Genomic DNA, 27993 nt, shown 5'->3' on the forward strand with positions numbered 1-27993 from the left:
TAAAAGGAAAATTAAATAATTTTATATAGGAAAAAAATCTTGTTAGAAAAAGTAATTTTTTCTTTGATATTTATATTTCAAGGTAATTAGTCTTTGGTTGTTAGAAGACAAGAGTATATCTCATAACTATATCAAATAGAAAGAAGAATTTAATTTGAATATGTTGGTTGAGTAAATTTTTATCTAATAATAAATTATCATGTTTTAAAAAATGTTTGACTTTATGATATTTACTTTACACTAAAAATGTTTAAGCTGAAATGAAAATTTTTTATTTTCAATAACTATTTTTTAATATCAAGTTTGCTTAGAGGTCAATATAGGACAAAAGTTTATTTTTAATTAAAATTAAAAATATTAAAATATATTGTTAGTCCTTAAGCTTCTAATATTTAAGAAGAAAATTAAAACATACAAACAACAAAATACTGGTGCACACATATGTACATGGATGCAAGAATATTATAGAATGCAGAAATTAAAGATGAGAGAAAAAAAAAAAAAGAACACCAAACTTTACGTTGTTCAACCTTGAGGCATACATCCACGGAAAGAGCAACATCATTTCACTATGATCTTCAAGCAATAGAAGTTACAAGTCTCACAAGAACTTTCACCTTGTTCTACTACTCCTTGTAACTTTCAACAGTACTTGTTAATCACCCACTCACTCACCAATTTGACTTGTATTTATATTACATACAAGAGAGAAAAATAAGAAAAAAAATATATACATAATACAAGAGAACCCAAGATCAAACCAAATTCATAACAGTTTTAGGAGCCAACTAACAGAAAAAGAAGTTAGTTGAGAACCTGATTTTTTTAAATTTTATTTTAGAGTACCCTAAATGCTAAACCCTAAACAGATATTAATTAACTTTGTTAATTAGTACATAAAGCAGTTAATTTTACTTATATTTGAGTCCAAAGGAGGTGCATATTTATCATTAATTTTATTAGGTTTATAAAATATATCAATAAAAAAATAATAATGAACAATACAAATAATTATTTTTTTTACAAAATTAATACAAATAAATTGTTACTTTAGCAGATAATATAAGGGCACTCCTTAGTCCTAACATATGATCTTATTTTACTATATTTTTTTGTTATTAAAAACATAAATGCTTAATAAGATTTTCAAACTGAAGCCTGTGTTTATAAACACTTTGAATAATGTGTCCTCATATAATCACACCTCAAACAACAAGTTTTTAAAAATGGTGAGTGCTATTTGCATGTACTTTTATGAAATAAAAATAAAATGGAAGAATATAAGATTATTTGTGAAACTTATTTAGCAAAATCTTTTAAGTTGTTAGGTTAGAGAAGTGAGTTGCTAAAATTATATTATATATATATATATATATATATATATATATATATATATATATATATATATATATCGTGAAACCCATTTAAGAATAAAAAGGTTAAAAATAATAGTATTGTGGTGTAGATAGCCTAACAAGACAATATGTTGGGTTTGAATAGGCAACGACAAAGAAAAAATATTCAATTTTACTATATTTGACAATAACTCTTCTCAATACCATTATCACCACCCTTCAAACTTAATAATAATAACTTTCCCTTAAACTAATTCTTAATAAAAATGGAGAACTTTCAAAGTGAACTCATTTTTTAAATAAAAATTAGAAAAGAAAAGACATGAAAATTTTTATAAATAAAAAAGTTGTAACTTTTAAAACTTATCACTAAACACTATCTCAAATGGAATCAATTCATGTCAAGTCTTTTCAAGTTTTAGTGACTGTATACAAGCTTTAATAAGTGAAAATTATTAAATGTTATGGAAAGCATCGAAAAAGTATTTGTAAATAAGAAAAATTATATATTCTTAATTTACGAATATAATTTAATTTTTTATTGTCAATTTTAAAATATTATATGAATTATATCTCTAAACAAAAAAAAACAAAATCATATGTGAACATTTTTTTCAATTGAATTATATATTTACTTTTAATTAATGCTTTAATTGATATTTCATGTTGATTTTATAATTTTTGTAACGTCCATGTTTAGGGTTATTAATGTTTTATTATTGCCATTACGAGAGACCACATACAAATTAACTAAAATGTCAATAATGAGATTGCACATAAGTTGACCTTACTTAGTTAATTTTCACATTATTATGACTTCGAGTAAGTATAACTTAAAAATGTGAATATAAATATAATAATTTGTTAGCCAAACATCACCCAATGTCATTTCTACTTTATCACCCATCCAAGTAATTTATTTTTTAAATTCTTAATTTGATTTTTACAGACATTCATTTAATTACAGTCAGCTTCATGAATCACGATGAGCTGATTAAACTACTTTTCCCTGTTTTGCATGAAGAGGGTTATTCATACTCATCGCAATGCATTACCTCGGAGCACATTCTATTTGCAGGTTCGCTAAAGATACAAAGTGAGAAACCCAGAAAAGCATACAGACTAAAATAGGAAAGAAAATATCTAGGCAATAGTTATCTCAGAACAAAGGAATCACATAAAATAAAATAAAAATCCAAAATCTGGCAAAACAAAATTGGATCAGGAGTTAGGTCCAATCCTGATTGCGGTTGTTATAATATTTCCTACTAATAAAAAGAAACGCTTGCAGAAAAAAAAATATATCCAGACTACGTCAAAAAACATTGGAAGCTTCGGGAAAGTATTAAGATTCTATTATATATAATAAATAATAAATTATTCAAGAACATTCAGGATGTCTTCAGGTTTCATTTATTAAAGAAGCTAATTCTTGACGAAATGTTGCAATTTTGTCTACTTCAACAGCCATGACTAATCCCGTTGCCCTGTAATTTTTCAGCTGTAACAACAGGCAAAAACAAGAATAGACAGTTCAGAATCATTGATAAAAGAGACTGCTATCCAGGTTGTAAGATGGGTCATGAGCCTCACTTATATATATATTAATTTGGTCATATCATGTGAAATATTTACGCATTTCTCTAACGTTAAGAATTGAATATCTCAAATATGATATTTGCGAGTTGAGACTCCGCGTAGTCCAATAACAGTCTGGTAATAATCGTTAATATCGACTTACTAATGCTAGCTTAGAATGTGAGATTTTAGACTTAATTCAATCTTACAAAATCAACTAATAAGATGAAAACTGTCTCTTACTTATATAGATAAATTTGACCATATCGTTAGATCTCTAACATATTACATCTTAAAAAAGAATTTAAAAAAATTGTTTGCATTTCCTGGTTAATAATTTTAAATTTTAGGCCCCTGTATTCCTTAAAAAATGCAATGTAGAGCCTTTTTTATTTAAACTAAACGTAAGCTAATTAAAGTTTGTTGTAGCCTATCTAATCCTGATGCTATTATGTAGCAGCGGAGAGAAATGAGCCAGTCAATCAAATCTAACGGTACCAAAAATAAAATTCTATTTGGTATGAAATTTCTAATTGATTAGATTGTTAAACCGAGGCAACTACAATTAACATGATGTCTAATAACCCTAGCGCGTTTCCCATAACAACCAAGCTTGACTAAGGTCCTCTGAACAACCAAAGAAAAACAATAGACAAACTTAAGGTACAGTCAACTATGCAATCCGTAACACTTCACCTGAATTCGGGAAGTGCATATGAATCCAATACCAACTTGGCGAATGAACCTCGAAACTGAGTAGTTGCAAGAGCTTTGAATTTAGGAGGTTTGCTAGTAGATGCTGTGATTTTACATGAATTAACAACCAGAACTGGAATATTCACGAATAAAATGGTAAACTATATCAACATGTGTTGATCGTCCATGAGTTGTAGGATTAATGGCCAAAAGGATGGCTGACTTTATCAGAAAATAAACAGTTATGTCTACAGAAACTTGAAAACTTTTAAGAAGCTCATATCCATAGCATCCACTTGCCACACAAGCTAAGGCTCTATACACAGTCTCAACCAATGACCGTTAAACAGTAGGCTGTTTCCTAAATGTTAAGTTAGCGACTCACCAAGGAAGACAGAAAACTATTGTGGAACACCTAGAGTCAGGATAACTTCCCCCAATCAGCATCCACAATGGCAGGATGTTTGATAGGCACCAAATTCCTACTACGAGGATGTGCAGTAGCAAAAATAAGCAGGAGATTAAATTATAACTATACCCTGAAATCCTTGTAACAGAATAACCAACTGATTTATTTAGTTATAGAGGTATGGGGTGTATAAAGGGAAGAAGACTATGTAAGGGAAATCCTTTTCAGATAATTTTCATTGATAACCCCCTCAAACTAACTGATATCCAACCTAACTTTTTCTTCCCTCTCTTGGAACTAATAAACATACCCCAATTTCAAATCAAGCTTGGAAAAGAAACAAGCCTTGTGCAATTCATCAAGCACTTCATACACCACAGGAATTGGAAACTTGTCCTGGACTGTTCCCCCACTAATGGAAAAATAATCAAATGCACATTTGCCACGTGGAGTCCTCTTTGTTCACTAGAGTTACAGGACTAGGATAAAAACTAACACTATGCCATATTATCCCCAAAGTCAGCATCTCTTTCACTTGATTCTCCATTTCTCATTTGTGGTGGTGAGGATATCTATAAGGCCTCGCACCAACTGGGTCCTGCCTAGGTTTAGGATCTTGATAACCAGTGTGGCAATACCCTAAGAGCACTGGTTAAGAAATTAATAAATAGAATATTTTTATTGGAAATAATGCTGAAGGTGCACAGGAAATCATGGTGGGAGTGCATTAATATTTTTAAAAAAAATCTTTCTACTTTTAAGTTTTAATTCTTTAATCAGTGTCCTTAAGGTACTAGTTGGGCTAACTGAATAACAGAAAACTAACTTAATTCAACTAATCAGTATTGGGCAGGGCACTCCTTTTATTTTATAAACAACACCCCATTCTCACGGAAAGACAACATGGCCAAGATCCAAAGAAGTAAACACAAAATGTATATTTCTCCAACAGAGGTATCACAATGCATTCTAAGTTATATTTAGAAATTGACCGGAAAATAAGTAACTTTCAGCAGGTTAATAAGAATATCACAATAATGGTCATTGAGATTGAAGAATTATAAAACTTGCCTCGTGAGGTGCAAGCTGCTGAGTTTGCAATGGAAAATTGAAGGACCATGAGCTTAACTGAAAAATATTTTGGAAAAGAATCAGCAATCAGAAACAAAACAATTCAAAATGATGCTAGAAAGTATCAATACCTTGTGAAAAATCTCATCCTCGGGCTTTACATATATTATCGCCTCATCACTATCATTGCTCAGTTTTCTTTTCTGATCTACATTCTTCTGCTATATTTTTAAACCCAAGTAAGAAGTAAAGCATCAGGAAACAATGAAAGTGGAGCGCAAAAAAATCATAACCACAGAAGCTAGAAATACACAAATAGAAAGGAGATAGAAAGTACAGCAGCATACATACCATGTAAATTTTGCTAAGTATTATATAATGCTTAAATTTAAAGGAATTCCGGAGCTCCTCCGTCGGCTGTTAAACAAGAAACAAAACAATTTAAGTTGTAAAGATAAAATCTAGCTCTAGCAGTCAAAGAGAAACACATTTGAACAGCCCCACCGAAGACATCTAACTAACCTCATCTTCGGTGGCCCAAGAGACTTCATCAAAAAGGGCAGCATAAAGATGTGGCAAAAGCTGGGGTGGAAGGTTGAGCATGCGCTGAGACACGAGGAGACCCACATCACGCGCTTGCTCCTCCAAAAGCAATCTCAACCGATCAGCAACACCCTTCTCTTGGCGCGCTTTACGGAGGAGAAAATCCTTGAGCGTCACAATACATCTATGCTCCTAGCAAAAGCATTTACAAGAGTTGAGAAAAGAGATGCTATTACTAAAGCAAGTGTGGCACATAAGTGAAGGCGAATTACCCTGTATCTATACAAATTAAGAGCAGTAACAAGAGCGAAGATTCCTTCATCCTCATCACCCTCTATCTTAACAACAGTCCCCACGGTGGTCTGCTCCAAAATCAAATCTACAAAGGCACTCAAATCCCATTCGTGATTGTCGAGGTAGGTTTGCAGCAAGGTCTTGACTCCGTGAAAATCGTGAGGTTTGGGATCGAAAAAGGAAAAATCTGTTTGGATGACTCCCTTGAAGTTGAACAAGACGCACACTAGTATTAGTAAATGTTGAATTGGAATAGATTAGGGTTAGAATTAGAGGTCTTACATCGGAACTTTCGGGGGAAGAGTCATCTTCGTCGGAAGAGTGAGAATGAGAGTGTTGGGGCTTGTTAATAGAGAGGGTGGGAGTAGGGTTTTGAGAGTGACGCTTTGACATTGTGATGCGAGCCAGAGCGAGAGCGCGAGCGAAAGGGGAGAATGTAATGGGCCACGACTTTAGCCGTTGGCGACGTCGTTTTGGCCTTGGAGGATTTTTCACAACCTCAGAGCGCATGGTGCGGCGGTGCGATGGAGACAGGGTTTGCGGCAAGGTCCTCACTAGAGGCACGTGTTATTACTATTTACTAATTATTTTATCTCATAAATAAATAAAATGAACGCTTAAAAATATAATTTAGTTTAAATTTAATTAAATATTAATTATTACAGCATTTATTTAATATTAAATCATAAAATAAAATAAGACATCTACTAGTTGAATTTAAATGAATCCTAATATAAGATATCTATTATTTAATAATCGAATTAGGTCATGAGAAACATGTACTCTGACGCTTGGCCACTGAGAAACAATGAGCATTCTATTCGTAACTGTTCTCAAACACGAATTGTTGTCAAGTTTGTGAAGCAGTAAATAAACATCATTGAAGCTCCAACATTACATTTTTCAATCTAAATGAAAAATATATATAAATGAAAGCTTATGCCTAATGTTGTAATATAACTCTCAGAAATTGTAGATTACCAAAAAGCAAGGGAGCACAGCTCTAGGATTTAAAACAATGAGTTCTTCAATCTCTGATTGGTCAAGTATTTTCTTGACCAAAGAATCAAACCCAGGATCGGTCATTTCCTTGATCTCTTGAAGAGGATTATAGATCTTCCCAGCTATCACTTTGCACACCATAACAGACTTTCTCATGACAAAATTATTATTGGGTGTGATGCAAATGGAATCAATGGCTTTTGCACTAGTGGAAGTGGTGTAAACCCCAAGTGAACCATGAAATTCTTGGTTGGCGGAGAAACCATGCCTCAGAATTTGGCACACGCCACATTCATCTAAAGTGCAAAGGGTAGAAGAGGCATTCGAGCCGAGGGAGCATGCAATGGTTGTGCCATGAAATCTCAATAACTCGTTTCCATCGACCAAACATCGTGGGTGATCGTTTTGGACCCTTTCAGCTTTCACCCTTACCATTTCTCTACATTCCTCGAAGCAAGCAAAGGTTTCCTTCTTGTTCTCCACTCTCAACACACATTCAATCTTGCTTTCGGAATTCATGTCGCTACCTTGGCATATTTGTTCGATGATCTTGCAAGATGAGCTTTCTCTCTCAAGTTGGATCACTGCAACATGCACAGGTTCCATGTTAAATTTTAGTATATTTAATTACTTCTTCCAGAAATTATATTTTTTTGCATGAAAAACAAAGTTTATGGTACTGATTAATAAAATTTAAGATAAAATAACTTTATTTTTTTTATAAGTTAAACTTAATTTTATAAAATGTACCCTAATAAAACTTCTTCAAAAACTGATGTAGTGTCTCTAACTGTACTTAACTTTTCGTTTCATCATTTCATGTAGTACTAATAGTCTCTGGATTAATGTTTTCTTTTTACACCAATTTGGATTAATGTTAAACAATATAAATTCTTTTTGGGTATACTGAAAAGTTAAAAAACTCTCCTAGTTTTCAATGAACTTAATAAAAACATGATTTTTTACTCAAATAATTATTTATTTTAATTAGAAGATATTTTAAATATGAAATAAAATAATTTAAATGCTTTGTGTTATTATATACTATTATAGTTTCGCCTTTAATGAAAAACGTTTTTCGTGAGTTTTTTTTCTCTTATTTATAATTAATTCATGGAACAAAGAAGAAACCAAAAATGATATTTTTTCCATGTCAATCATTTAAAAAATTAATACAGTAAAGCATTATAAACTGCTTATCCAAACATGTTTATAAAACAGATGATTCTATAGTCCCACTCCCACACTACTTTTTATAACACTTTCTAAAATTTAGGAAAAAGATAAGAGAGAAGAGAACATTAAATTATATGACGGAGAGAGATAAAAATAATAAATTATGAAAATTATAAAAACTTGTTATCAAAATATTATTACTAAAATTAGATGACGGGCTCACCGGCCCATTAAGGCACGGCATCTAGCACTAGCAAAACAAAAAGAGGCCCGTTATCAGGGTGCATATGCTAAATGCTATTTTCTCTTCGTGCCCATGTAGGTAAAATATTGAGTTTCTTTTTAAAAAAAAATATGGAGTTGTTTTTTTTTTTTTTTTTTTTTTTAAAATATTGAGTTGTTTAGGACATGAAACCACCGAGAACACACAATAAAAAATCTAAAATAAAAAAATATAATATTATAGATGGAAGTTACGACAAAAATGTAAAACGCTTTTACTTTAGTGAATCATAAATTTACTCACTGAAAGAGCAAGGAAAACCTATAACGGATACAGACAAGAGAATAGAAAGTTCAAACCGTGTTATGGTTACAAAAAATCACATGAAAATATTATTGTAAATGTTCCAACATTTACATAAATCTATACAGCTAATTTGTCATATGCCAGTGCCGAAAGTTTTCGATGGTAATTGGCCAAATTTACTATAGTATCGAGTTGAGGACCACATTTTATTATTATTTTTATTATAGATGGAATAAGATAGGCCAAATTAAGTGTGATAAAAATAATTTTATCTATTTTTTAAAAAAATATTTACTATATCATTTAGAATTCTAAATAATCAATCATAAAAGTAAAGAAAAAAACAAGTAAAAATACGACTGTTAAATTTTTTATCTTTTATTTCTTAATTTTATATAAACAGAAAATGTAAAACATTAAAGTGCAATAAAAATATAAAATACTAATAATTTAATATTTTTAATTATAAATCTATTTATTTAATTATATTGTTAATAATATATATATATATATATATGTTATTTTTTATTATATTGTATAAATAAATAAGTTAACTTATCAAATCTAATAATTTTTTTTATAAACTTAAGTCAACCTCTTCAATTAAATAAACTTTTTAAAAGTTTAAACTTAAATAGAAGTTAGATATATGTTCTTTATTTAAAGTTTAAACTATTTTCATTCATATTTTTAACCCTTTCTCAAAGTATATTGGGGTTCTCTAAGTAAGCTATATATATTCATAGAATCTTTTATATAAAGAAGAATTGATTCACAAACCATAGACTTCAAACATATATATGATCTCTTACCTGAGTGTTCAGCGATATTATCATCATGTTGTTCAGCAAAGTCAGTAGATTGTAGTTTCTCTTCACATTCATGATGACGAATTGACGATGGGGGACCACTGGAACAATCTTTCTCCAGTGGCACCTTTGACTTTGAGAAAACATGACAATCAACACAATATGCTTTAGATGAATATATAATTCGCTGGCAGCAGGTTGATCTAGGAGGATGAGGCTTATTGCCATCTTCATGATCATGGCCTTGAGAACAAGGACAACATGGACAAATCATAATCTCACCGCTTGATCTATCAAGGAAAATTTCATGGCTAACACGTCTCTCTGAGTGTCTCTGGTTTTCCTCATTTGAACTGTCAATCTGGACTATTTTTTTTCTCTGATGAGTACCTCTACTTGCCTTCGGATCATGAACTTCTGATGACTGAGGTTTGCAATGAAGTGATTTCTTCACAAGATGCCAAATCTCTGACATTCTCTTGATATGTTTTCTGTCACTTGCCAAAGATTATTTCATTACCACTGCTTTTATTATCCATATTCCAATTGCTAAGGCAAGTAAACAATAAGGAAACCAAATCATTATTTTTTTCAATTGCATATTATTGCCCAGATTGTTTTCTTTTGTTGGCTCGCTCAAAGATGGGAGGAAATTCATGGGGTGCAAATTTTTTTAACGTTTCCAGCTTTCTACCTGAGAAATGCAAATAATTTTAACGTTTTCATTTATTTATTATTTAAAACGTTAAGATTTTTCTTTGTCGAAAAAAAATTATTATTATATAATCATATATGGAAATATATAAATTCATGGAAAGATATTATATTTTTTATTTTAAATCTCATGTCTTTTTTTTTTTTTTTATATAAAATATTTAAATGTTATAATTATTTTATTAGTTTGTGCCTATATAAGCATTTTTTTTTCATGTATATAAATATTATACATACAGGTACTTTTCACTACAAATTTTATAAAGTGATAGATAAGATTAAAATATTATATAATATAAGTAATTTTATATTAAAAATAATTACAACTATTGTCACATTATTAATTTTTAATTTTTCTAAAATGTAATAATATAATAAATAATTATTTATATTTTATTTATTATATTAAAAAAATAATTAAAATAATTATCTAGTTTGTCTTTTGGAGGAAAAATAACAAAACAATAAATTTAAAAATGTCGATCTAAGATTGGACTTGGACATCAATTTAAAAGATAGAATAAAATTTGAATCTTTTTATCTCATTCTATTATAATTCATGGTTCATATTAAATTAAAGTAATTCATTTTATCAACTCTACTTTAAAAATCATTTGTTTTACTTTCTATATAGACATTTTTAACTCTCTTTTAATTCGTATTATTGACAAAAAAAATTCATGTTATTAATAGTGGATGATGTGACACTAATATAACATTGACATGTGTTGTGCTTTATATTTTACTTCTTACATCTATGTTATTTATACATTATGGTGCCTACATTCACTTATATATATATTTTCATGTAGTCTTATATTTAAAATGTAGGGACTAAAAGATAAATATTGAACAAGTATAAGGAGCAAAGTGTACAAATGGTTCAAATATAAAGCGGCGGCACACATCCATGTCACATCAACAATACATCGACGCCACATAATCCACTATTAATGGTGTTAACCTTTTTTTTTTTAATGCACAATTATAAAGATCAAATGAGTAATTAAATCAATAAAATAAAAAAGAGTATCATCTATTTATTCTAGTTATAGATAAATCAAAGTAGCAATCTTGAACAATAGTATTTTTAGGAACTATTCTCCTATTAGAACCTTTTTAGCAATTTTTTTATAGATATTTTTCTTAATATATTTTCTCTTTTAATATATCACTTTTATTTTTATTTCTAAATTAACTTTTAATAATTTTTAATTAAATTATCAATGATTAAAAATATTCTTCTAGAACAATAAAAATTATTTATCATAAATCTAAAATATAATTTATATCATAAAAATATTTTTATTGTAAATTTTAATTATATAAATAAAATTATTTTGTGCATTGCATATCTTAGAATACTAAGGTTTAATTACTTATTTACAAACTTTAATTTGTAGTTTCTACCCTTAAAAATTATTTTTTTAGTTTTTATATAAGCACTTTTAGTTTTGTTATGGTATCTGTATTTAAAAAAAAAAAAAATACTACTCGCAGTATACCTCATATTGTTCGAGAAGCGCATCTTGACTCTGCAACTTTAAGTCTCTCTGATTTAGGGTTAATAAGAATTTAAAAGAAATGTATCTGCAAAATAAAATAAGTTAGGAGGTGTTGATAAGGAAAAAAGAAAATAAAGAAATAGAAGGAGGAAGAAAAAAAGGCCTAAAATGTTTTAAAAAAAACTGATCATACAAAGAATAAAATGAGTAATTTCTACGTAGAGACTAAAATTTAAAAGCTATGCAAATGTAGGAACTAAAGTGTAAAGTTTATATAAATTTAGAGATATAACAATAAGAATATACAGAGACTAAAACGTAAACACCGGTGCCACATCAGCAATACATTAATGTCACATCTTTCATAATTAACGATATTAACTATTTTTTAATGACAATGACTAAAATAAAAGCAACGGTGCTTATATAGAAGCTCAAATAAATAATTTTTATGTGTAGGACTAAAAAGTAAAGTTTACACTACAAGGACCAATTAGTTACACGAGGTGCTCCATCAATTTTGCAAGGCTTTAGACTTGCCAAATGCTCTGGGGTGGTCCTTTGCTAGATGTTACTTGTTTGTTTCTAATTTCCAGAATTTAAGCCCACAGAGATGAAATTCAGATTACAACCCAAAAAAGAAATCAATTAATAATAGGAAAACAACAATTCTATACGATAAACTACCATTTCAGAACTAGAAAACTTACAAACCTCTTGCGCCGTATTTAAGTATATCAATCCTTCTGAAATACTTCCCTAATTAACCAAAAAAACAATAAACCCTTCACTTACTTCAATATATGTGTCCTATTACTTTTTATTATATCTTAACAGAGCTTTCAATGTGATAAGACCGTATTTCATACTTTGATTCATGTTGAACAAGTATTTCAAGGCAATTTTTACTTTCTTGACTTAAAACAATGTTTGACTGAAGCATCACAAGAAGCATTATTTACTCGGTTGCTATCCCGACCAACCAGAAATCAAACAGACTACCTTAGATGGATCTCTCTAAAATTTAATTTCAGACAAAATAGAGACATACTTGTAACTGAATCTCTAAGGAAAAAAGAAAAAATCATGCAGATTGTATTAGGAAACATCAGTTATATTGCGTAAAATGCTAAAATCCATACTCAGTCAAAATCAAAAACTAGAAAAGAAATTCAACAACTCTCAAGCATGAGCCAATGCTTACATAGCAAAGAAAATTAAAACCTAATTCCAGAGTCCTGTAAAAAGCATATACGTTTTAAGTACTGGGACCTCCATGCATGTAGTAAAAATATTGACGTTGAAGCATATTTGAATCATAGGAGTCATTAAGTTGAGACCCTGGTGGTGGTCCTGGTTGACGTGGTAAAGTCTGGAAAGTTGCATTGTACTGCAATTGAGAAGGAAGAGTTTGCAAACTAACATTATATGGCTGCATTGTTTGTATATTTCCATTGGAATAGCATGGTGAGGAATTATGGCTTTTCTGAGATACATCCTCCTCTAGTATACCCTTTTTGGGATCACAAGCCACAACACCAACTTGATTAGCCCAATCCACCATTCCATTTTTTCCCATTAATTGTGTGCAATTTGGACCAAAATGAAACATAGAAGATTTAGAACTTTGGCCAAGCTGAAATGGGTAAAATGCTACCTGGTTGTTATCACTAGTTGACTTCATAGGATAGAAAATTTGTGCTTGAGACATGTTCTGCATGAAATTCATGTGACTGCCTAAATTTGAGGCCATGTAGGGAGTAAGTATCTCAGCTGTGTCTGATTCTGCTTTTGCTTTCCCCTTTGAATCTCGTTTTAACATGTTCATCCTTCGATTACAAGCATCAAGCTTAGCATCCAGAATACCAACAAACCTCCTCAATTGTTCCTCCCCAAGAGTATTGTATGAGTCGTCCCAAGTTGGATACATGACCTTGATCTTCGCTTTGTGCACTTTGGAAATCTCACCTTCAATCTTCTTCATCCTTTCGCTAAAATACTCTTCCACATCATACACCTTAGGACACCTATCTCTAGTGGTGTTCTGAAGTTTTTGAATGACACGTTTTATCTCTTCTGAGTCTTGGGGCCATGTTTCAAGTTCTTTAAGAAAGTCGGGGGCATAGATAATTACCCCAACATCAACCCCACAAAGAGTGGCAAACTCATAAGCTTTCTTCATTAATCCGTTCTTTCTCTTGTGAAATGTTGTCTTACGGGATTTCTCTTTTTCAATCAGCTTCATAGCTATTCTTCCACGAACCATTTTCTGGTATATACAAAAAAAGTGTAAATCAGAATTGTGGTTAATTAATATACTTCAACCTTGTCAAATGCTTCAAAACAAATTTCTTTGAATCTTGTGAGATATATTTCATTGGTTACATTTAACAGACATAAATGCTAAAATCTTCTTGTTAAAGAAACTAAATTAAAGAAATGAATTTTTTTAAAGCCAAAGAAATGTCATCCATTTTATTTTTCATCCATTAGAATAACGTCGAATTTGAATTTAAAAATTCTACGCATATTATTTCAAACTTCCATCGTGATGCCGACTCTAATGTTTCAAATACATCCATTTTACTATATGCAATATATCGATGCAAGTGTCGTATCAAACATTATTGTCTCAAAAAGAACCTGCATATATCGATGCAAGTGTCGTATCAGACATTATTGTCTCAAAAGGAACCTTATTTCTAATTTCATAGTATAACAAGATTTTGGTATAACATACCACAACCTAATGGATACATGTATTCAACGAACAAGATTTTGGTATAACAAGATTTCTTATTTCCCACAAAAAGAACAATACCGCCATTTGCTTCGGTGCATCAAAAGAATTCCATAATTGGAACTGAAAAATCTGCTATGTTAGTTATTTCATCAAAATTATCAAGAAGAAAAAGTCATTCAAGTAAACCAAACTAATGCATGCATGTATTCAACGACATACAACATCAAATGACATTGTCTCACGATTCACGAACATTATAAAAAATAAAACTACGTACGTACTATGTGTGTTTTTCTTCAAAAGGAAGCGTACCTTTTTGTCTTTATTCCGTGACCTTCCTTATCCGTTTTGTGCACTGTCACTTTCTCTGATTTATATGAATCGTCTCTTACGATTCTCTGTTTCTTTCACTTCTTATATATATAGCATAATGAGCCCTGAAATTGCTCTAATATTAATTTGATATATCATTCCCGGGATTCTTTGCTTTGTTTCTTTAAATTAGAAATCTGAGTTAGGTTAAACCTAATTAAGTCTAAAAATCCGGAACATTCTATTAATGGGACATATCTAAGAGTAAGATTTTTCTAAGAAATTTCTTACAATTAATAAAGGGATATCCTATTAAAAAAGGAATGAAGGGATAAATTAAAAATTAAGTAAATTTAGTGTCTTAATTTTTTTAAAAAAACAATAGTCTGTAAAAAAAATAGAATGAATGCTAACAAAACTATAATAACCATAAGTTAATTAACATTAGCAGAATATTAAAAAAATCAATTGTTTAAAATGAAAATACAAAAAAAAAACTATGAAATATAAAATATAATTAAAATAATCATATTGTCGAAAATATATCATAAAAAATTATTCAAATATTAAATAATAAACCTCGAGAAACAATGTTAGTCAAATATTCAAAACAAAAATAAGTTATTTAAATATTAAAAAAGATAAATTATTAAAATAAAAAGAGATTTAGTTATTAGAAATTAATTACTGAAATAAAAAAATAAAAAATATAAATTATTAAAATTAAATATTTTTTACCATAGATTATTAAAATATAAAAACTAAAATTAAAATTAATTATGAACATAAATAAAAATGTTTTATTGAAACATTTAATTATAAAAAAAAATTGTTGAAAATCATAAAAATATTGCTAAAAAAATAATACAAAATTTTAAAATGTATTATTCAAAATCAAAGTAGTACTATAATAATATTTAAATATAAAAAAAAATAGAAGAAGATTCAGTTTAGCATGTAGAAGTTCATATTACTTTTATATTAATAATGTTTGATTAGGAAAAAAAAAAGCACGAGTATATATTATTTTTTAGTTGTTAATTTTAATTATTAATTTTAAAATATTTTATAGACCATGTTTATGAAAAAAATTATGTTGTTTTTATATTGATTAACAAATTATTAGATGATTAATCATATTAGATAATTAATTATATTTTATAATTAGTTTTATTAGAGGATTCAACTTAATATCTTATTCTTTTAAGAGATTAGTGGTAGGTTCTAGTAGGATCCTCATGACCAGTATACATTTAAAAAAAATATTATTTGATTTAAATTAATGAAGAAAATTCTGACCAGTATACATTTAGCTCAAATCAATTAATAAAATTAAGATATTAAATATTTATTAATATTATCTATTATTTAAAATAAGATTTTATTAGGTAAGAAAATGTGTGACATTATCACGTTCATTATTTTTATTTCTAAAGACCATTAAATCTTATTATTATTATTATTATTATTATTGTATTAATTAAAGTGATTACAACAATTATATATGATTAAATCGATCAATTAAATTAGGTTAAATTAATCTATATATTTATATTGTTTTTTCAAATTATTAATTAGGTAAAAATATTCTAAAACAATTTTAGTTTAGAAATCTTGTAATTAACTGCACCACTCATTAACATTGTCACAATAAGTTAGTTTATACTAATCAGATATTGTGACATGTTAATTATCTTTTAACAGGGTAATTAATTATATTTTTATTATTTTCATTTATTTATAATTATTTTAATTGAGTTATTAGTTTTAATATGGTAATTTCACCAAAACTCAATATTCATTCCACTTATAAGATTTAAACTATATATCAAATTTTAAACTCTCTAATATTTTTCTAATTCCTATATATTCACAAAAACTATAAAAAGAAAAAAATGAAAGATGTAAATTTTTATCTACATAATTTAAATTGGATAAATTTCACTTTTAGTATCTCTATAATATCAAATTTTGTAATTTTGATCTCACTATTTTTAAACCTGCAATTTTAGTTTCTTAATTTTATAAAATTTGGAATTTTAGTCTCTTAATTAAATATTCATCCATTAATTGATAAAATTGTAATGTTCATTGTGAACTAACATTATATAGATGACACAACAATTAAAATTTAATAATATTTTAGTTAAATTGCATAATAATTAATAATAATTAAGCACATGCCTTGCCTAGTTGTACGAACATGACTCGGATGCTTTAAAGGACCAATGACAACCTTCAAAATGTCTTTAGCCTCTTTAGAATAAATGTTTCCTACATGGCTTGCTCTTCCAATTCTTCCTATAACACAATAGTATAATTAAACATGTAAGGTATAAAACATTAATCAACCAACAATATGAGTAAGTAAGTGTTTGATACTTATAATCCTTTGTACTACAACCCGTGTTTCCTCTAATGTGAAATCCCTTAATTTCTTTTGTCGAATCCTTTTCCATTTGCCATGACTAGTGAACAAGGATACAAGACTAACCCCTGATTCATCAACCTAGAAGAAAGTGCCTCTTTAATCATATTCACCTCAAGCTTCTCATCTCTCATGAGACAATGTATGGGGTAAGCATTCTTTTTCTGTAGATCTTATGCATGCATTCTATTTTCATGTTATATACATAAGACAAACACACAACTTATTTGCAATAAGAATATGTATCTAACACAAATGGTTCAGATTGTAATAATATTAACTAATTAGGGAGTCTTTCCGAGTTGAGATTGGCAAAATTGTTGTCAAGTATTTCATTAAGGTACTTATACTTTAGTCAAGGTTTTTGATATACTTTCTCACCAAAACATATAGAACTTGTTGAGATCACTCTTAAAATCCCTCTAGTGCCTAACATAAGAAATCCACTTATTCCTTAACCTCTTGATGTTGGGAATTTCATATGTGAGCTGCATTAGATATGCAAACATAGATTCTTACATCAATGAGGAAGAACATTCTCCTCAATGACAAAATAAAACAAAACAAAGTATCACTCTTGACATGTATCGGTGTGACTTGTGTTGTATTTTTGTCTTCCATATCCTCAATGCTCTATTGAATGTATGTGTATGGTTAATTTTACTTATCAAACTAATTAATCTTATGTGAATCTTGGATTGCCTGTAGGTTCCTATAGGAACCCTAAGGGAATGTATTTTTTGTGATTGTTTGAGAAGGTAATATGAGTATGTAATTATGTGTAGCTCATAACTTTGAGAAGTGTATTTTGACCTTTTGAAGTGTTTCATCATTTGAGTTTGTAAATTGATATCTTGTACACATGTTGTGGAATTCATGTTTATGAAAATTGTTGGTTTCTGATATGACGCTAAACACCACCTTAGAATCACTAGGCATCGTTGTGACAGATAACAAAGTTTGTTCTCTATGTCACTCACGTCGGGCATGGGTTGTTCCTCGTTGAGTGTGGGAGCTCTAATGAGCTCCCTATGATAATCTCGTCATGCATGAGGTGAATTCGGCCAGCTACAAGTCATTTAGAGAGCTACATGTGCTCTTTGGGTGCGCTACGCTAGGCATGAGATGGTTGTTGTTGGATCTCATTTCATAATTGATACTTGTTCATTTTGTAACCTGATGATGTTTGACTTGAATGGTTCTTGTGCTAATGGATGATTATAACTTGATATAATGATTAGAGTATGAAATTGTGATCTTGAAATGGATAAGTATGATAAATGGACTCATGTTGGCAAATCGTTGTAAGTATGCATAAAGATAACATGACATTACTTATTGAGTTACCTATGAAATTCGAGGATGAAATTCCAAAAAAGGAGGGGAAAAGAAGAATTGTGACATCCTAAGATTTTCATTTATTAATTCAATATTTTTTTAATAAATGATTAGGCTGATTTTTATAAATTTATTTTATCTACATAAAATATGTGATTTTTATTGAATGTGTTTTATTTAATAATTGAGGGAAGGAAAAAAGAAGCATGGTTAAATTATTTACTAAAGGGTTAATTGTGAGTTAAGGTTTAAGAGGGGGGTTACGACAATATTTTACTTTACACTTCCCTATGTTGATGTTCTGAAGAACCGGAGGAAAATCATATATAGTTGAAGATCACCAAGGTAAGAGAAAAGTGAGTAATCTTATTATGGATGTGAGATAACGGTTGAATACTAAGATTGACGTTCAATATCCTTTTTGTTATATACATTTTATGAAGGACAAAATTCTTATTTATGACCTTTGTTTTATAATATATATATATATATATATATATATATATATTAATGTGTCTGTTTAAACTATTTTTAAGAAGAAAAAAAAGGAACAATTTTCTGTTTTCTTTTAAATAATTCATAGTTGCTTTATTTTATTTTATTTTTTTAAATAATGGCTAATAGGATATACTTTTCTTATCGAAATATATTATATTTTATTAAATAGAAATAAATTTGAGAGAGATAATGAATTTGACATTTTTTTTAATATATTTATTAACTGAGTAATGCTAAGTAGCTTTTTTTTTTTTATTAAAAAAAAAGTGTTAAGTTGTTAATAAAGTTTCTCAAACACTTTTTTTAATAAATATTTTATTTTTTATTAGTTGAAATTTATTAAAAATTTTAAATTTCAGTAATTTTCATATTTTGTTTAATGAGTATTTTCCAAATTTAGTGGTGGATCTCACCAAATTCGTGATTTTTATAAATTATGATAAATAATAATAAAAATTGGAAAAAAGTATTATATTATTTGATATAGAGTGACAAATCATTAATAATTATGATTGAAATAATATGTATATATAATTCTAACTTCTGTAATTTTGATAAATTAAATAAAATAGAATGGTAAATTTTAAAATTAAGTAAATTTAAGAAATATGATTGAAAGAAATAAAAAGATATAGAAACTATAATTTTTTTATTATATAATTATCAATAATATTAGAAAAAATTATTTACATATCGACGATAAAACTAAAAACCAGAAAAGAAATAACAAAGTATTAGTTTCAATATAATATATATATTTTTCAAACTGTATAAATTGGTGAAATAATTTTGTTTGTCTAATTTTTTTTAGTCAAATAAACTAATTTATTAGTTAATTAAATAAGTTGTTATCACGATGAATTAATGTTTAAATATCCATTGAGAGAGGTTTTGTACCACAGACAACATTACCTCTAAATGAAGATACTTGTGAAGAAAAAAAACACTATAAGCTAACTAAAATAATTGACTAATCACAGATACGAACAGGAAATCCAAAATAAATGTCAAGGTTTGACTATTTGTTGGGACGTGGAAGTTGTGCTTATTATTTAGCGTATGATAGGGTATCAAATATAATTATTTTTAAAGAAAAATACATGTGAAAATTACAAATGTATTAATTTTGTTTATACAGTTATGAATACATGATAAAAATAAAAAATAAAAAATAAAAAATAAAAAATATTTGAATTTAAAAATATTTAATAAAATACGTATATATTTTCCAGAAATTGTTGATATTTGAGATTTGGTTTTAACTTGCATGAAATGCTACTAGGCCGTTTGTAGAAACTAGAAACGAAGGTCTACACGTGTTAAGAGGCTATTCGATGAAACACGTGCACATTTCAACACAACTACCCCATGGCATTTGCGTAATTGGAGGGGGAGAGCGAGGTCAATTTCAATAAGTCAACTCTTTGAAAAATAAAAAAATTCCATATTCGAATTTCTTCTTCTCCTTCTTCTACGATTTTCCTTTCACTTTCTCTCCCTGTCCATCACTTTCTCCTTCTACAATTCGCATTTTCCCACCGAAAGAGACACACACAGAAAACCACAATGGAGGAAAAGCACACAGCCGCCGATTCCGCACACATCGAATCCAACGGTGTCTCTCACGGCGCCGACCATGGCTGGCAGAAGGTTACCTACGCAAAGAAGCAGAAGAAGAAGCCCAACAACGCCGCCAACGGCTCCGATTCCCGCGCTAATTCCAAACAGCTCCTTCCCAACGGCACCTTGGCCGCCTCCGACGGCGTTTTCCGCTCACTCGAGCTGCAATCGGAGGACCGTCGCCGCAAAATTCTCGAGGCGCGCAAGGCGGCCGATGCCGCATTCGACGAAGACGACGACGCGCCGCTCAGATCGAAGCAGCGCCCTCGCGACTACGACGAGGACGAGGACGACGATAATGTCGACCGTTCCGCGGAGAACGGGAAAGCGGAGGAGGCTAAGAAGGTGAAGCAGAAGAAGCCGAAGAAGCCTAAGGTGACGCTTGCGGAGGCGGCGGCGAAGATCGACGCGGCTGATCTGGGCGCTTTTCTGGTGGATATATCGGTAGGCATTGTCAATTGAATCGTGCATGTTTAGGTTTTATGTTTGGTTTGATCTGTTGGATTAGCATAACGATGCGTTGCGTTTTGCTTGATCTGATTTGAATTCGTTTTCTCAATAGGCATCGTTCGAGAAACAGCAGGACATACAGCTGATGCGGTTCGCTGATTATTTTGGACGTGCTTTTGCTGCGGTGACCGCATCTCAGTTTCCATGGGTGAAATTGTTCCGGGAGTCAACTGTGGCTAAGATCACTGATGTGAGTTTTGAATTCCTTGTTTTCTTATTCTTGTAACTTTTTAGGGCTTGGCCAAATTAAGATGTGATGACAAATCGATGGATGGAAAATTAGATGTTGAGATGTGAATGGTGCTGCTGACAATGCATCTGTTATATTGTGATTTGTGCCTTTGTTTTGTTCTGCTGTCGTAATTCATTGCTTAAAGTGGTTAAGTTCCTTATTTTCTGCTACAAGATTTAAGATCAAGTTGTTCTAGATATTCCTTTTGCCATTGGAGAAATCCCATATGGTGAGAGAACATCGATATGGTAGAAACAATGACACATAGAATGGGCCCTCTCATAGGGAAACAGAGATTTGCTCTGATTGAACTGGAGAGGGAAAAGAGATGTGGATATAATTAAAGAAGTGGAATGAGATTCTGTTAGTGCCGAGGATAAAGTCTGAACTAAATGCAATTGAGTCAACTTGAGTAAAACCGTTCATTCATCAGTTTCTTTGCTCTTATAAACTTCAAATATGCTACTGCTACCAACTTTAGAATTATTTGCTAGTTGGAGATTTGATGGAGATCTTTGATGTTTTTTCTGTAAAATGACAACTGTGTGTTTAGTTTATTATGGAGTGTAACATGCTTTTGAAATTTGTTTGTGCGAATCATGATAGACCCAGAATTTTCAGGATTGGTATCAACATATTGGGGTGTTTCTGTAAATTTGTAAAAAGGTAGCAGATTATTAGCTGTCATCAGTGTTCATTTCTACATGAACAATGAACTATTGTTGATAGAGAGATACATATGAAAGTCGGTGCAGAACTATACTGCTGAACAAGAAATGACTGAAGCAATAACATCTATTGTTAAAAGGAGGTTGCTTTCTTTTCAAAATAAATATATAGTAAAATCCTGTGAGGAAGTGATATGGTGAAACAAACTGGAGTCAGCTGTCAGCCTGTCAGCATGTGCTAAAATAATACAGTTGGAGTTTTTTAATTTAGTGGTCACGTGACATAATGGTTATTGTATGTGGAGTTCTATCTACAATTTTCAAAAGCACAAGTCCTTATTCCTCCCAAAAAGAATGTAGCTCTAATTGGTTTTGCGGGATGAACTGTTGTGTTGCCTTTCAAGGTACAAATGCTTTAGAGTGTTATGCTCCTCGTGCACATTTTAGTTATATTGCTTTGTTCTTTCTTTACTATTGTTACTTATGATTTTTTTTTTCTTCTTTTGGGTGCATACTTTTCTTTTATAACTTATGACCATTTTTGTTCTGCTATCATTTTATCTCTCCATATGTAATGTATGAATCATTGATCTTTGTGAAATTCAGTCACATTATTCTGTAATTAATAGCTTATGAAAGCAATTGTTTCAACAGGTTCACAACAGCAAATCATTTACTTATTTGCATATAAATTATTCAAGTCTCTTGGCAGTATTGGTATTTACTTGTCATTATGCAAAGCCAAATGTTAGTGTCTTTGGTGTTGTGAAATAGATGCATATTGATGCTTGCTCTCCTACTAAGTCTATTGTGATATTGGTTTATGTGGCACCATTTGCTGTATTTACTATTTTAAAATTGCTAATTTAATATTGTTATTCAGGATGACTTTTCCCAAATCTGTTGTCTTTTTCTACCATATTACCATATCTTGGTATTGATGATTTATGACCTTGAGAATCCTACTTATGACTCTCCGTTTTAGCTTTTAATTAGAAGTTTTCATACTTGCCCTTATTTCAGTACTGAATGTTTTTATATGTTTCTGCCTTTACTGATTGGCTAATCATGTTGTGACTGTTCTTGTTGTTTTATGGGTAAATTGATGTTTGAATAATATTTGATAGTTATTATGCAGCATTTATTTTCTATCTTTTGGTGGTTATCAGAATCTTGGTTCTAGTTTTTATTTTCTCCTGTGAAGTTTATTAATTAATTTCCTTTTTGTCAGACACCACTTTCTCACATATCTGACGCTGTATATAAAACATCAGCCGACTGGATTAACCAACGTTCTCCCGAGGCACTTAGTTCCTTTTTGCTTTGGTCGTTAGATAGCATTATTGCTGACTTGGGTAGCCAGCAAAGTGGGGCCAAGGGTTCCAAAAAGTCTGTGCAACAAGTGGCTTCTAAATCTCAGGTACTTGTACTGAATACTCTTCTTTGTCAGGAACTAGTGATTTTTTCCCCTTTTGATTTTTGGATAACAGAAGTAACTTGTGTTAGAAGATACAAATGGATAGAGAAAAGGAGGAAAATGGATCTCTCTTAAAAACTAGTAGAAAGGCCACTCACCAAATCAAAACAAAGCTAAGATAAAACATAAATATCATACAGAATAGCTCTCTGTTCACTCTGCAAATCTATCAAGGGGACTCTCTGGAAGAACCCATGTGCTGAACTGCTAAGAGAGGTCAATTAAACAATCTCGTCCCAAAGCACGATTAATTTGTGAAGGCCACCTTCCTTTATAAATCTAAGTATTCTCCTTTAACCAAATGCAATAGTGAATTAGGGATGGTTGATTAGTGCTTGACTTTGAAATTCTTTGACATATGCCTTGGTGCAATTTGATGTATTTGTTTATTTGTTTGTGATAACTTGTTAGTTTTGATATAACAATCACTGCTTTCAAGTGCTCAAATGACCTGGGTTGGCATTAAATATTAACAGCATGGGTGGAGGCACGGTGTTGCTAAAATTTATTCTTAGTTCTATCTTTTATTTTTCCATTTTCTAAGTGACCTTTGCTCTTTACCCTTAATATGAATGAATAGTCAAAGTCAAGACAGATAACACAAATAGGTGCTCAAGATAATCAGTCAATTCGCATGTGCCTTCCATGCATGACTGACAAACATCAGAATTTACATAAACTCTTATATATTAAATACAAAACTCTATCTTGTGCAAGGGTATTTTTAGGGAGTTTTCTTCAATGAGAGGGTTTGTAGAATTTTTTTTTAACTTGTTATCTAATTCAGTCTTTATTTATAATGATTATTTATGAATTAAACATTAATATATTAAAATAAATTATCAATAGAAAAATTATTATTTTTTGTATCAATACAAATTAATTATTATAAATATAAAATATACGTTATAATATGTTTAAAAATATTTATGTATATTAAATCAAAAAAATATTTATGTATATTAAATCAAAAAAATATTTATATATACGAATTTTAAATATAATTTATATATTCAAACATAATATTTATTTATATATAATTTATGAAAAATTTTAATTATATATAATAAATATGTCTGAGCATTGTACAAGCTAACATACTAGTATATAGTATGTATACATCAATTTTCTTTGGGAATGTGCATTCAGTGATTTAGGAAGTCAAATATCCATGTTCTTAGATTGCAGTTGTCATTTTTGCTTGTTCTGTGTTAGCAAAAGGAGTTAGATTGCATTCATTATTCAATATTTTTTTTCCTCTAGAAAAAATGCACTTGAAATTTTAAAGAAGTGAAAATAAAACAAATGCTTCGCTTTGAATATCCATTAGGTTATGTTTGATTTTAGACAGTTTTTTTGGTTCATTGTAGCTTGTGTATCTTCTGATTTCATTATCTTGGTGTTGTGAATATTTAATTGTAAAAGTTGATTATAACTTTCGATTCTAAATCACATTCAACCCTTAGATGATTATTTGTAGGTTTCCAAATGCATATATACTTGTCTGCTTTGCTCTTCTTTTCAGCTGTAGACTGACATTCGGTTCACATGACCTGCAGGTTGCAATGTTCATTGTTTTAGCAATGGTATTGCGTCGGAAGCCTGATGCTCTTATATCTGTATTGCCCACATTGAGGGAGAATACAAAGTATCAAGGGCAAGATAAGCTTCCAGTGATTGTATGGATGATAACTCAGGTGAGGGGTAGATTCCAAAACAACTAAGGTCTTATGAGAAATCCTAAAAGAATAAGTTGTTTGACTCTTTTAAAAGGAGAACAGTATTTCATTTTTTCCCTTCATTTTGTTAATGCTTAATTTTTCTGTGTAGGCTTCTGTAGGAGATCTCTCAGTAGGTTTGTACGCTTGGGCTCGGAATCTTCTACCTATAGTGATTGGCAAAAGTGGTAATCCCCAATCCAGGGATTTGGTTTTGCAGCTAGTGGAAAAGTACGTAAATATAGATTTTTTTTTAATATCCCTATCTCATCATTGCTAGTGTCATCACCATTGTGTTTTTTGTGATTTGGTGGCAGAATTTTGTCTACCCCAAAAGCCCGGCCTGTTTTAGTAAATAGTGCTGTGAGAAAAGGGGAACGATTAATTCCTCCTTCTGCATTTGAAATTTTGATACGTGTTACTTTCCCTCCATCATCAACTAGAGTAAAGGTAGATGTTCAGCTGGTTTCTTATTTTTGTATTTGAGTGTATCGTAGCTTCAAATCTTTAAAATTTTGTGTCAATATGCTCTGCTTTTATACAGGCTACTGAAAGATTTGAGGCCATATATCCTACTCTTAAAGAGGTGGCTCTTGGAGGTTCTGTTGGAAGTAAAGCAATGAAACAAGTTTCACTGCAGATATTCAGTTTTGCTATCAAAGCAGCTGGGGAAAGTATGGAGACCTGATTTTATTATTTCTTTTGTGCTTCTTTTTCTTATTTGATGATATAAATGTTTGAGGGTATTCTGAAATATGCTGTATTTTTCAGACAATCCTGAGTTATCAAAAGAAGCAGCTGGTATTTTTATATGGTGTTTGAGTCAAAACAATGAATGCTACAAGCAGTGGGTGAGTATTTTTGTCCAGAAGCTTATCTTTTCGAGTTTATGCTAGTTATTATTATTATTTTTTTTGTTAGAGCAAGAAAAATTATTATAAAAATTTCTTTTCATTTTTCTATAATATATATGGCAATCTGATATATAATGGTTCTGATATTAGAGAAAGAATGAAAGTAAAGATAGGAATTTGTTGATGAGGTCTCCCTTAGCCCTGGATAAGTGATGAACCCATGTTAGGAAGAGAGAATAAATTCAAATTGTTTCTCTCAGGATTTCAAGAGCCAGTCAGCCTGAGATTTTTCCCCAAAACCAATCTCTAACGAACCCCAATACCCTTAATCATCTCTGCCTATCTCTGCTAATTTCTGATAGAATTCTACTAACAATAACTAAACTGTTAACCCCCTCGATTAACAGAAACCAGCACTTGGGGCTTATATAATACAATCATAAAACTTGTTTTACTTATTTTGTCTTATTCCTTATTGTATACAGGAAAAAGTTTATCAGGACAACATTGAAGCAAGTGTTTCTGTTCTGAAGAAGCTTTCTGATGATTGGAAGGAGCTATCAACAAAATTGTCTCCTCACGAGCCACTGAGGGATGCCATAAATAACTTTAAGCAAAAGGTAGCTTCTCGGGCAAAAGAACTATACTTTCAGTTTATTGCATCTGTTAGATTGCTTTCCAATCACACCCTGGCATGGACTATTGAATTGTGTTTTATTGTACTGAAGTAGCAGCATGTTTGAACTTGGTATATAATGGATTAACTATTTTTGGCTGCAGAATGAGAAAGTATTGGCTGCTGAGACTGATGCTGCTCATCATGCACACTTCAAGGATGCCGATAAATATTGTAAGATAATCTTAGGAAGAGTTTCGCGAAGCCATGGGCGCACTTGTTTAACCATTACAGTTCTTGCTTTGGCTGTGGGTGCTGCTGTTTTTTTGTCCCCCAATATGGAATCTCTGGATTTTAAGAAGCTTTCCGAAGTTTTCAACATTCAGCAGTGAGTACTCCGCATTATTGGCAGTTGGTTGCTTCAAACAGCAATTTTCGTTTCAGCCCATCTCGTTCACAATGGGTACAGTAAACCAATAGCCTCATAATAAAGTGCTTAATGCGAAGATTGTACACTTAGTTCAAATCCTGTCCGGATGACACAGAATAGTTGAGGTCAACAATGCTTTGAGGTTTACTTTAGTTTGACCATTTTATAATTTATTTTTGTTCTTGTTTCTGTTGAGTCTTAATTTTAGTTATCTTATGCCTTTACATTAACTATGCTGGCAAAATGCCAATGAGGTAACAACAGCTGTATTCTGAAGTTAATTTAGTTTAATCAAAGGAATTTTGGTGGTACATTGCGAAATTTTTCTATACCTTTTTCTCTGTTATCATGGGTTCGAATGCTTTCTTTCGCTTTTCCTTTAATTGTACAACATTGTTGAACTTATCTAATGGTGATGTAAAGCAATGAATGTGACTGTTTTGAGTGTGCGAAGGGGAGAAGTGGATAATTGCTTTCAGTATATTTCTAGTGGAAAAGCGTTTACATTTTAAGGCTCGCAACATTCTAGCATGTTGATGCCAAGTACAATCTTTTCTATTTAGAGACACTAATTTATAATTGTTAAACCGAGTACCAACCCAAGACTCAATCTGAAACTGAAAAAACTAGGTAAAATGGGTGGATTTGAATGGATTATCGGTTTAGACGTTTAAAAAATTGGTTTAAAATGGTTAATTTTGGTTGGATTTGTTTTTAATTCTTGAACTTATCCGTACTTCGAATTTAATTCTCTAAATAAAACAAAGATTAAAATTATTATCATTTTGGTTGAGTCTGTTTCGAGTTCTTGAACTCATCAGTGTTTAGGATCTAATTGTCCAAACAAAATAAAGATTAAAATAATTAT

The 27993-nt window shown here is 30.3% G+C and overlaps 4 protein-coding genes across 5 annotated transcripts; 1 reads left to right on the plus strand and 3 right to left on the minus strand.

The window, feature by feature from the left end:
* Positions 1–2688: 2688 nt before the first annotated feature.
* Positions 2689–6510, minus strand: LOC109805031 (CDK inhibitor P21 binding protein). Of its 2 annotated transcripts, none has more exons than XM_020366965.3 (7): positions 6229–6510; positions 5925–6149; positions 5632–5844; positions 5461–5526; positions 5241–5327; positions 5110–5166; positions 2689–2856 (listed from the first exon to the last, which is right to left on the minus strand). In XM_020366965.3, exons 1-7 carry the CDS (start codon positions 6454–6456, stop codon positions 2758–2760), a joined length of 975 nt encoding a protein of 324 aa, XP_020222554.2. In that variant the 5' UTR covers positions 6457–6510; the 3' UTR covers positions 2689–2757. The 2 variants fall into 2 exon arrangements, with proteins under 2 accessions (XP_020222554.2, XP_020222553.2); XM_020366964.3 differs by having other exon boundaries at positions 5241–5330.
* A 380-nt stretch (positions 6511–6890) lies between these two features.
* LOC109804713 (uncharacterized) lies at positions 6891–10131 on the minus strand. Its single transcript, XM_020366540.2, has 2 exons — positions 9466–10131; positions 6891–7532 (listed from the first exon to the last, which is right to left on the minus strand). Exons 1-2 carry the CDS (start codon positions 9935–9937, stop codon positions 6910–6912), a joined length of 1095 nt encoding a protein of 364 aa, XP_020222129.2. The 5' UTR covers positions 9938–10131; the 3' UTR covers positions 6891–6909.
* Positions 10132–12747: 2616 nt separating this feature from the next.
* LOC109800518 (uncharacterized) lies at positions 12748–15575 on the minus strand. Its single transcript, XM_083069995.1, has 2 exons — positions 14737–15575; positions 12748–13950 (listed from the first exon to the last, which is right to left on the minus strand). Exon 2 carries the CDS (start codon positions 13945–13947, stop codon positions 12940–12942), a length of 1008 nt encoding a protein of 335 aa, XP_082926121.1. The 5' UTR covers positions 13948–13950; positions 14737–15575; the 3' UTR covers positions 12748–12939.
* A 4879-nt stretch (positions 15576–20454) lies between these two features.
* On the plus strand, positions 20455–27436 carry LOC109804938 (uncharacterized). The gene is made up of 10 exons (XM_020366865.3): positions 20455–21064; positions 21183–21320; positions 23262–23450; positions 25067–25204; positions 25338–25456; positions 25543–25675; positions 25770–25899; positions 25997–26076; positions 26565–26699; positions 26860–27436. The coding sequence occupies exons 1-10, from the start codon at positions 20567–20569 to the stop codon at positions 27085–27087; spliced, it is 1788 nt and encodes a 595-aa protein (XP_020222454.1). The 5' UTR covers positions 20455–20566; the 3' UTR covers positions 27088–27436.
* The last annotated feature ends 557 nt before the right edge of the window (positions 27437–27993 follow it).

The sequence above is a fragment of the Cajanus cajan genome, chromosome 2 (genome assembly GCF_000230855.2).
Source record: "Cajanus cajan strain Asha chromosome 2, NIPB_CcT2T_4, whole genome shotgun sequence".
NCBI classification, from domain to species: domain Eukaryota; kingdom Viridiplantae; phylum Streptophyta; class Magnoliopsida; order Fabales; family Fabaceae; genus Cajanus; species Cajanus cajan.

Coding starts and splice junctions, on each gene's coding strand:
- LOC109804713 (XM_020366540.2), bottom strand. CDS start 9,937: ATGTCAGAGATTTGGCATCTTGTGAAGAAATCACTTCATTGCAAACCT. Junction 7,533..9,465: donor TAATATCGCTGAACACTCAG/GTAAGAGATCAT, acceptor TGCATGTTGCAG/TGATCCAACTTGAGAGAGAA.
- LOC109805031 (XM_020366964.3), bottom strand. CDS start 6,456: ATGCGCTCTGAGGTTGTGAAAAATCCTCCAAGGCCAAAACGACGTCGC. Junction 5,845..5,924: donor TTAATTTGTATAGATACAGG/GTAATTCGCCTT, acceptor TGCTTTTGCTAG/GAGCATAGATGTATTGTGAC. Junction 5,167..5,240: donor AGGATGAGATTTTTCACAAG/GTATTGATACTT, acceptor AATATTTTTCAG/TTAAGCTCATGGTCCTTCAA.
- LOC109804938 (XM_020366865.3), top strand. CDS start 20,567: ATGGAGGAAAAGCACACAGCCGCCGATTCCGCACACATCGAATCCAAC. Junction 26,077..26,564: donor ATGAATGCTACAAGCAGTGG/GTGAGTATTTTT, acceptor TATTGTATACAG/GAAAAAGTTTATCAGGACAA. Junction 26,700..26,859: donor TAAATAACTTTAAGCAAAAG/GTAGCTTCTCGG, acceptor TTTTGGCTGCAG/AATGAGAAAGTATTGGCTGC.
- LOC109800518 (XM_083069995.1), bottom strand. CDS start 13,947: ATGGTTCGTGGAAGAATAGCTATGAAGCTGATTGAAAAAGAGAAATCC.